The sequence below is a fragment of the Trypanosoma grayi genome (assembly GCF_000691245.1).
Source record: "Trypanosoma grayi strain ANR4 Tgr_659_V1, whole genome shotgun sequence".
NCBI lineage: Eukaryota > Euglenozoa > Kinetoplastea > Trypanosomatida > Trypanosomatidae > Trypanosoma > Trypanosoma grayi.
Window position 1 is genome coordinate 1 of NW_008826278.1, and position 9,839 is coordinate 9,839.

General features: G+C 52.5%; 3 protein-coding genes across 3 annotated transcripts; all 3 read left to right on the plus strand.

The window, feature by feature from the left end:
- Positions 1 to 989: 989 nt before the first annotated feature.
- On the plus strand, positions 990 to 3,152 carry DQ04_06591000 (hypothetical protein; the record flags this gene model as incomplete). The annotated part of the gene is made up of 1 exon (XM_009314780.1): positions 990 to 3,152. One exon carries the CDS (start codon positions 990 to 992, stop codon positions 3,150 to 3,152), a length of 2,163 nt encoding a protein of 720 aa, XP_009313055.1.
- Positions 3,153 to 4,823: 1,671 nt separating this feature from the next.
- DQ04_06591010 (hypothetical protein) lies at positions 4,824 to 5,423 on the plus strand (the record flags this gene model as incomplete). Its single annotated transcript, XM_009314781.1, has 1 exon — positions 4,824 to 5,423. The coding sequence occupies one exon, from the start codon at positions 4,824 to 4,826 to the stop codon at positions 5,421 to 5,423; it is 600 nt and encodes a 199-aa protein (XP_009313056.1).
- Positions 5,424 to 6,478: 1,055 nt separating this feature from the next.
- On the plus strand, positions 6,479 to 7,831 carry DQ04_06591020 (hypothetical protein; the record flags this gene model as incomplete). Its single annotated transcript, XM_009314782.1, has 1 exon — positions 6,479 to 7,831. The coding sequence occupies one exon, from the start codon at positions 6,479 to 6,481 to the stop codon at positions 7,829 to 7,831; it is 1,353 nt and encodes a 450-aa protein (XP_009313057.1).
- Between the last annotated feature and the right edge of the window lie 2,008 nt (positions 7,832 to 9,839).

Below are 9,839 nucleotides of genomic sequence, written 5' to 3' on the forward strand. Positions count from 1 at the left end.
GTGTGTGTGTGTGTGTGTGTGTCTTTGCTTATGTACGCGTGTCCGCTGCTTTTCATGTGTGATTGTTTGCGGTTTTTTGTTGTTGTTGTTGTTGTTGTTGTTGGGTGTGTGTATGCGCAGTCTCCATATGTTTCTTGGTTTATATATTTTTCTCTCCATACAGCTCCCTGCTGTTGTGTGCCCTGCCATCAAGCTGCCCGCACGAGCACGTCAGATGTTGCGCTTGCAGCGGCAGTTCCCGAATCACGTTCGCTTTTGGGTTCCTTGGTGTTGCCTTTGTGTTACCCCCGCCAACCGCTGTACGGCTCTGCATCACTTTTCCAGGCGCAAACACGAAGGACGAAGTTAACATAACTCCAATTTTTTTTTTTGGTTCATTTGTCACTTCCGGCTCCTTGATTTTTTTTTTCGGTTTGTTTTCGGCTCTACTCTCTTCTTGGTCGGTTCAATTCTCACGCACTTCCCCTCGGGGTGTGTTTGCGGTTGTGTGCACGCGTGGGTTTCGATGTGTATGTGTGCGTGTAAGAGGTTTGCGTACGCACACTCGGGCACAGACGCACGTATGCATGTATATATATATATATATGTGTGTGTGTGTGTGTGTGTGCTGAGGTGCGCATCGAGATTCACTTTGCTTTCTTTTCCGCCAAACTTCACCCTTGAGAGAGTGGGGGGCTGCATTCCCTCCAGTCACGGCAGCAGCGGCGGCGATGAAATGCTCCTGTTCTCTCCTTGACACCTTTGCTGCACACACTAAACATATATATATAAGTATACATAAATCCGAAGGAAAGTATCCACCTAGAGGTGATTAACACAAGATTCGGTTCGTCGCAAAAGCAATACAATAGTTTCTGCGCTTGGCAGGAATAATTAGCACAGCAGTTGTTGTGGTGGTTCTGATAAAGCAGAATATTGTTTAGTAGTAGTGTGCATCAAGCACCGGGAAGGGGAGAGGAAAGGAAAGCTCAATTGCGGTGACGTCAAGGATGAGTATTCAGAGTGGCTCTTCTCTCATGGATGGCGATGACGCAAAAACTTGGCAGTCTGCGTTAGCCGCACTAGAGCACAAGTACAGTATCTCCTACTTCCAGCTCCACAACAATCTGATCAATGGATGGGCTGTCGAAAGGAATACGCCGTTGATGAAAGGTGAATCTGAGAACGCCGGGAAGAAGGCTTCCCTCAAAGAGCAGCAGGCCCCGATGCCTCGCCCCGTGACGAGCGGCGGGGGTGTCGGCCTGCATACATTGAAGGAGCTGCAGCAGCCCTTGCGTCAAGTGCCAGTGGCGCGCAGTGGGCATCTTCTTCTTCCGTGTGAAGCCCGTCGTAGTCTCATCCTGCACGGTGGGCTTGGTATTGGACCGCTAGATCTCCTCAACGACACGTGGGAGTATTTGATTGATGAGCAGCGGTGGGTGGAGCTTATTTGCCGCGGCACCGCCGTCGCCACCGGGGTGTTGGAGGGCAGCATGCCACCCAAAGCGTTCGGTCAGTGTGGCGCGCTCTTTGGTGGTGGGCGATATCTTTTCGTACATGGCGGCATCACAAGCGGTGAGAACAACGTGCTGCTGGCGTACCAGCTCGACATTGAGCGGCGACTGTGGAAGAAGCTGTGCCTCGACCACCCGCTGCCAACGATGTGGGGATCAGTGGCGCAGACACTTCTTATTCCTACGCATGAGGGCGACGCGAAAGGGGTAGGTGCCGGGGAAGGTGCGTCGGCCCCGCAGCAGCAACAGTCACGGCAAACCACGGAGGTTGTGGTTGTCTTCGGCGGCATGCAAGAAAGCACGGCCTTCAACAGCACGTACTTTCTCTACTTGTCGGCGCCGCCACTGTCGATGGGGAGGCGGCAGTACACGGAAGATGAGAAGCGCGTGGTGGTGAAGCTTCCGGACGTGGCGCCGCTCACCTTTCCTGGGCGGCGGCGTGCCTGTTCCGCCGTCTGCAAGGATTTTTTCTTCTTTATCTTTGGCGGGCGTGACAAGGCGTGCTTCTACAATGATCTCTGGGTGTTGAACGCGTACACGCGGCAGTGGATCATGGTGCGTGAGGAGACGCCGTTGCAGTGGATGCGTGCTTTCTTCCTGCACCCATTCGACGCAGAGCCGGGGCGCCGCATCATGGACTTCGTGAAGGCCTTGCTGGATGTGCGGCGTGACGACAAGCGATGCAGGCATCCGACGGCGGTGCCGCAGAGTTGCGTCGAGCACAACAGCACCGCGCGGTGGCGCACCGGCGCGGTGATGGTGAGCCGAGGCTCCGACATCTTTGTCCATGGTGGCTTCACCTTTGACACGCAGGGGGCTATTGAAACGCACAAGGACATGCACGTCTACAACTACGTGCGCCACGTATGGCGCGTGGTGAGTATGAGCTCGCGACGCAAGATGCCGGCGTTCCCCGCGGGGTACTTCAGGGCGAGTGCTATCTCCTCCTCCTCCTCCCCTTCACCCTCCCCCTTGCTCTCAGTGCAGGGGGGCGGTGGTGCACCACCGCCCAAGGCGGGCCCAGAGCAGGAGCCAGTTTCCCCGCCCAACTTGGCGCTGGTGATGGACATCGACGCGGCATCTCCAGTGGGGCGCACGATGGCGGCCATGTGCGCGGACCCTGTGCTGCCCGGCTTCCGATTTTTCTTGTTCGGTGGCCGCTCGGAGGATGAGCCGAGCGGCGACCTCTACGATGTGCGCATCGACGTCACCCACCCCACCTTTGACTCCGGAATGACGATGCTGAATGAGAATGGAGAGAAACACCTGTCCAATTCCGATGAAAAGGCGCGCGCAGCTCCTGGAGTCAACGTCCCGGACGCAGCGTACTCTCCAGAGCTGCTGCTGCTACCGTCGTCGCTGTTATCGTCTCCCTCCTCTGCCGCTGCTGCTGGTGCCTTGCTGCCATTAGACAGGCAGCACCTGGGGAAGCGCAGGTTATGGGAACAGGCGACGGACTGGGTGCGGGCGGCGCTGCTGGAGGAGCAGTCGCTGCGCCGCACAATGCAGGTAGTGGTGCAGCCGGAGCAGGTGGTGTCGCCCGTGTGGCTGCGTGAGGCAAGTGAGCGCTGCGGTATGATGCAAAAGAAGGTTGACAAGTTCCACGACGGGCTCGTGGCGTTGGTGTGGTGCTCCCCGCCGTTTCTGCAGAGCGGGTGAGGTGATGCGTGTGTGTGTGTGTGTGTGCGTAAGGCGGCATATGCCACGGGGGGAAAAAAAAGCATTGGGTGGGGGATGAGGCGACAAGGAAAGAGAAAGGAGGTAAATAAAAGGTAAGAATGAAGTTTTTTTTTTTTTTGGTTTCTTGTAGGTTTCGCATTCTTGAAAAAGAGAGAAAAAAACAGAAACAAGGCGAACAGCGATCGCTAAGATGCAGTGGAGAAGGCCTCTCTTAAACTGACGAAGGAGCCAGGAGAGGAGAAACTAAACAAAAAAAAAATTGAAACGAAAAGTATACTCTTCTGCCCGTCGCTTATCGCTGTTGTTGTTGTTGTTTTTTTGTTGGTGGGGGGGGGCACAGGCGAGTACAACGGTTGAAACTGTGAATACGGCAGGCATGCATGCATGGACTGCTTTTTTTTTTGCTTCTTCTTTCCTGGACTGCCGCCGCTCCCCGTCGGTACCTTGTTTTCTCCTCCACTCAGAGGACGTGTTTGTGTGTCTGGAGGTGTGCGGGCAGGGTGCCTGTGTGTGTGAATATATAACGATGTGTGCATGTGTGAAGAAACGTCAGCCCGCCACCAGGAACGAGTATGGACGGGGCTTGGCGAGAGTGCCTTCTTATATTACATGGTCTCTCTGGGTAAGAGCGGTGTGCATATGTAATGGGATCGGCTGTGCCATCTCCTGCTGTGCCCCCCCAAACTCCCCGCTGCCAGTTGCCCTTTTACGTGCCGTGGGGAGATAGAGGGGCGAGGGAAGCGGCATGTTCGCGCACGCGTATCTACGTGCATCAGGAGACGTAGACAAAGAGAGGTGATACGAATGGCTGCGTTGAGACAGAAAAGCACAAAGATGCATACCTTTCCTTCTAGTTTTTGTGTGTGTTTCATTTTTACTTGCTTCCGTGGTTGTGTGGGTGTCTGTGTGTTGTTGTTGGTGGTGGTGGTGCCTCTGCGGCTGTAGGCGGGCGGGGCGCCTCTGCCTTTGCGCCACCGCATGTGTAGTCACAGCGTGGGGAGGGATTGTTGTGAATGGCATGCAGCTTGCTTCATATATTCGCTTTCTTCATTGGGTCTTTCCTTTGAATTGCGCCATCACCATCCTTCCCTCCCGTTTTTTCTTTTCTCCATTTCTAATGTTTTTTTTTTTGGTTGTTGTTATCTTTTTTTCCTTTCACTGTGTGTTTGTGGTGTGCCTTGCCTTCCTTTTCCCCCGCCCGTGTTGGTGTGCGCGGTGGCCTCCCGTGGGGTGTAGGTTGTGTGTGTGGGTGTGGGGGGGGAGGCGCGTTCCTGTGCTGTGTGGAGCCGCGCATGCGCGTGTGCGCGCGGGTATCTGTTGTGTCCCACTGTTTTCTCTCACTGTTGTCCCCTCCTCCTCCTCCTCCCTCCCCGCATGATTTGCTGTGATCGCTGCTGCCTGCTGTGGCGGCTTGCAATAGTGCTCCGTGTGCGACTGCAACACCCAAACAACAGGGAAGAGGGAAGTCTAGGGCGAAACAGAGCCAACAGATTCTTGCGGCATTCATACAGTAAAGAAAGAACAGGAGATCTCAGTTGCTCGCCACCGCTTAGATTCACTCTCAGTTACACATAGTTTCACTTGGGAATACTCGTTAAAGCATTCAGGGGACTGTAGCAGGGAAGAGGCATCGATCGGAACAACACTACGATGGCGAACGGACAGCAGCGAGCACAGGCGGACACTCCGCCCCCGCACTCCGATTTTCAGCCGCGTGATGCCGCCGACGGCGGCTCTGTGTGTGATGCGGAGGCGTGGACGATGGAGAGTATCCGGCGCCTGCTGCGGCGGCGACTCGCCGTACGGCTTTCAGGGGAGCTCCGCCGGTTCTCGTGGGACCCGTACGCCACGTCCGTGCTTGACGAAGATGTGGATCGTGTGAAGAGTTGGTACATGCGCACCACCGTCTCCCGATCCCCCGCTTACCTGACACAATGGCACCAACAGCTGCAGGAGCAGCAACGCCTGCTGCACTACCAATACCCCCAAGATCATCATCATCATCATCATCATCATCATCACCATGGCAGGGGTGGGGCTTCGTATTCCCATCCTCGCCATTATCTCCCTTATTATTATTATCGTCACAATCATCACAAGAATGATGCTTACGCTCAGCAGCAGCAGCAGCAGCAGCAGCGGCAGCAGCATTACCGTGATCAACAGTACTACCAGTATCAGCAATCGCTCGAGCCCAATCATCAGGGAGACTTTTTGATTCATCAACAAGATCAATATCAGCATCGGTAGTAGCTTCAGCGTGCACCGCACTCTTTCGGCTTGCCTGGTCGTTGATTAGATAGCAATGTGGCCGTACCGCGATAACGTCCGGGACTTGTCGGGCGCCGATCTCTACAATGTATGTATGAATGACACCATTTTTTTTTTCTTGAGAGGAATCCTCTGTGTGCTTGCCTTACCACACCCTTTGTTCTTGATGTTTGGCCGGTGCCAAGTAATTATCCTCTACCTTCAGTGAAAGCGCCATGGTGTAGAAACCTGTATTCTCATCAAGAGTAGCCTTTGGAGATGCTTTGCTGGCATATTTAAGCACTAAACCAAATACAAAAGAAAAAAACTGCTCCCCCTTTCCCCCTCCCCCCTTTTTTTTTGTTCTGATTTCCGTTCACTCTGTTACTCCCTGCTTTGTTCCTTCGCTCGCTTGTTCGCTACTGTACCCGACCTCTAGAATAAAGGAGCGAAGTGTGCCCATTCTCACGGCCGCCTCTCTGGAAGCGCCATCACGGTCAAGGGGAAGAAGAAGAAGAACAACAACAACAACAAGAAGAAAAAAAAAGGTGTCGTTGTGTCTCTGTGCTCACTTTTTTTTTTTTTCTTTCAGACGGGATATAGATTTCTTTTTTATTTTGTTTGTTTGTTTTAGAGGCGTCTTTGGAGGTTCTAGCTGTCATTTCTCGTAACAGCGTTGCGTGGGTGTTCCCCGCGTGTTCGCAGGCATGTGCCTGGTGCTCCCTCTCACTGCAGCAATGTGCGTCCTTCCTGTTTCTCTTTTTTCTTTGCTTTGCTTTTTGTTGTTGTTGTTGTTTTCGGTTTTTTGCCGCGCCCGCCCTCTGCAGACCTGAGACGATTGAGTTTTTCAGCAAACGAATAGCGTTCGTCGCCAGCTTCACGCATCGGTTTACTGCATCGTCAACATCGGCGGCATCAACCAATAAGAAGAGCCAAAGAAGAAGAAAAACATAAAGAGAATTTCGCACGAGCTGAGTGCTCCCCGGCATTGAGAAGAAAGCCACACGCATACACATACAATAACCCGCCAAATGCACCCCTCTGCGACAAAGCCCATGCAACTCGCGCGGTCCCCGAGTGCCGTTGAGAGTTACTCATGCCCCCGCAGTCCGCAGCCCCTGTGTACTGGCGCTTGCCCCAGGAGTTTCCAGGGCTCTAGCGTCTGCAGTTCGCCGGGACTGGCGGTGATGTCATCCCCCGGTGGTGGGGGGTACACAAGGAATCCATACTATGCGATTGAGAAGTGGACCTACGATGACTTCGCATCGAGTTACTACGAAAATTTGGGCGTTTATGGTAGGCCCTTTCCTGCCATGGGGTCGCAACCTCTTCGTCAAGCCAACACAGGGTATAGCGCCGCGTCGTCGTCGTCGTCGACGATGGATTCCCCAGAACTCATTGCGGGTTGTCTGAGCACCAACGATGCACGGCATCTGTATCCACAACATAAGGATTCTATGCAGTTTCACTCACCTGGCACTGAGTGTGTGGCTCACACTGGGCCCATTCCTCACAGCATGGACGAATACCATGTCCTCCCCAGCGTCTCGGGAACGCAGAGCGACTTTGCATGGCAGGCCGTGACCCCCTATCGGCTTCCGGAGGCTGCAACAGAAGCTTCTCTACGCAGCAGGCTGAGCCTCGATGATCAATCTGATTTTGGCGCCCCGGCAGCAGTGGGGATGGGCCAATCACAGTTGTTTTCACAATGGAGCTGCGTCGCTCAGGCGTTCGCCTTTCAGAACCAGGGGGTCTCCGACACTCCGCCCTCTGTCCCACGCTGTTTCCTTGGGCAGACAGGGAGTTCGATGGTTCGTGGCCGCCCATGGCATCCACAGAGTATGGCAAGGATGCAATGTGGAAGACCGCCGAACGCTGTGCTCAAGTTCAAGAGGATGTTGCCCCCGCCGATTCCGTACGATATTGCGGTGGCTGTGTTGTCATCCGATTCCCGGTACGCCGAGAGTTTGCTCGTTTTCTCTTGTTTGAATTGGTACAGTCGCATCGTTGCTTTGCAGGAGTTGTACGCTGGTGGAATTCTCAACAAGAGTCCGATGTCAGGCACCAACAACAGGAAGCCGCAGTATTTATTAAAAAAGGCTTGTCCTGCTCCACCGGAGCATTCAATGCGTACAGAAGTCGCAATGCGATGTTGGGTGTGGGAATGCAACGAGTGGTGGGAAGAGGAGTTCGGGAAGAAGAAACGCGGCTCTGAGCGGCGACGTGGTGCTGCTGGTGGTGGTGTTGGTGGCATTCGCTACAGGTCGCGGACCTACCCCAGCAACTACCAGTGGAACGCCGACAACAACAACGGTGGCAATGTCAACGTCAGTGTCAGCGGCACAAGCAGCATGCACTTCGGCACGGGTGATGAATCTTCACGGCGTGGTGGCCGCTACCACCACTGACCGTGACTGGTAATAGTCATTCCTGCAAACTAGCGGTGCGTTTCTACAGCCAGTTTGGGTTCTGAAATGTGCAAAGAAAGATAGTGGAAGTTATTTGTGGATGTCCATCTGCTCAACCTCCACACTTCCCTCAATGTGTTCTCTTTATTTCTCTCTCTCTCTCTCCCTTTCTGCCGCGGCACAAACAAACAAGCACACACGCAGGTGAATTCGGTATCGTGCGGATTATTTTATTCTGCTCTTGGTGGTGTTTTTGTTGTCTACGTGTTCCAGCATACTTCTTTTTTTTTCTCGCTTGTGTACTGTGGGCAGATGAAGGAATGCATGAATGAAAGCAATACGCATCCCTGCGAGTGTTGGGCTTTCACTATATTCATTATTTTCTTCTCCACCGTATTCTGTGCGTGCTTGCTTCTGCTCAGTTTTTTTTTTTCGTTTTGTTTGTGTTCTTTCTTGTTTTCTTGTTTGTTTCTTCTTATGGTGTTCACTCCCTCCTACTTCCTGTTTTGGTTCTGCCACCCCGTTGTTTCCTTTTCTTTTTTGGTTTCGTTTCCTTTTTGTTGTTGTTGTTGTTCTTTGGTGTGTGTGTTTCTTTTCGTTTCGTTTTTTTGTTTGTTTTTGCTTCTCTCTCGATCTGCCCGTCGCCGCCCGCACACCGAACACGCGGGTGACCGTGCGGCTGCATACCCCTGCGGTACGCGGGTGTGGAAATACACGGACAGACAGATGAGACATACATGAAAGGTAAGGAGGGGGACCTGTGGCGGGAGTCGTTGTGCGTGCGGGTGCCAGAGGGGGCGGGGGTGCAGCGGCTGAGCTCTGCGACCCATAGAGGCTTTTTCTAATGTTGTGGTTGTGGGTGTTTTTTTCTTTTTTGGTCTGCAGCGGCAGGTGCGAGTTCTGCTGCGCGTGCCTCTCCCCGGTTTCATTCGTGCCATCGCTGCTACCGATGGTGCCTGGGGGTGCCCCGGCTTCTCTCGGTGCATGTGCGTGGCTGTGACGATGGGCTGGGGGAGGCCAGCGGCGCCCCTCCATGCGCGCAGACAGGCAGGCGGCCTGAAGCAAGTGGGGTGCGAGGGACAAGCTGACGGGCGTTTGTGTGGCCCTTGTGGCACACACGTACACGGTCTGCGCATTGCTTTTTGCGTGCGGCGTTCTTTCCATCTTTTTTGTTGCTTTTGTTTTTTTTTTGGGGGGGGTTGTAGTGGGAGGTTGATATATATATTGATTCGACTATGTTTTCTTTTTTCGCGCGCTCTCTCTCTCTCTCTCTGTGCGCATACGCCGCCACCAGAAAGTGAAACAAAAGTGAAATAAACTGGACTGAAACGAAGGCAAAAAAAAAAAAGATTACGAAATAGGGCCACGACGGAGTTTATAAAGAAGTTGTTGTTGTTTTTTGCGGCAAAGAGAAAAGAGGCATGCTTTGTGCCTCTCCCTCTGCGTGTGTGTGTGTGCGCGTGGGTGTGCTGGGGGATGGAAAAGCGAGAGGAGAGCATGTTTCGCAACAATGCATTTCAATGGAAGCTGCGGCACCCCAGGTTGCGAAAGGTCTGGGAAAACAAGAGGCATGCGATTCCATATCGCTAGTTCCCCTCTCTTCTTATATACGCTTTCCTTCATATATATATACATATATATACGTTTAGTAGATATAGCAATATCTACTATATCTTGATTCTTTTTTTGTTTTTGGTTGTTGTCTTTTTTTGTTTTTGTTTTTTTTTTTTGTCCACTCAGGCCTCAATCTTTATTGAACTCTTTTGTTTTCTTTCTTTTTTTTTTCGTTTTATTTCGCTTTCACTCTCTGTTATCTTCTCTCCCTCGTTTGCTTTTTGCACAACAGGTGTGTGCTAGAAAACTCCTTCGTCATATCAATTTCACATGCATCGGCGGTGCGCCGCTTTCTTTAGGTTGATTTCTTTCTATGTGTTGTAATGTTTTTTTTTCATTTTCACTACTTGGAAAAAAGGGGAATTATTGTACACAAATACACACACACACACAC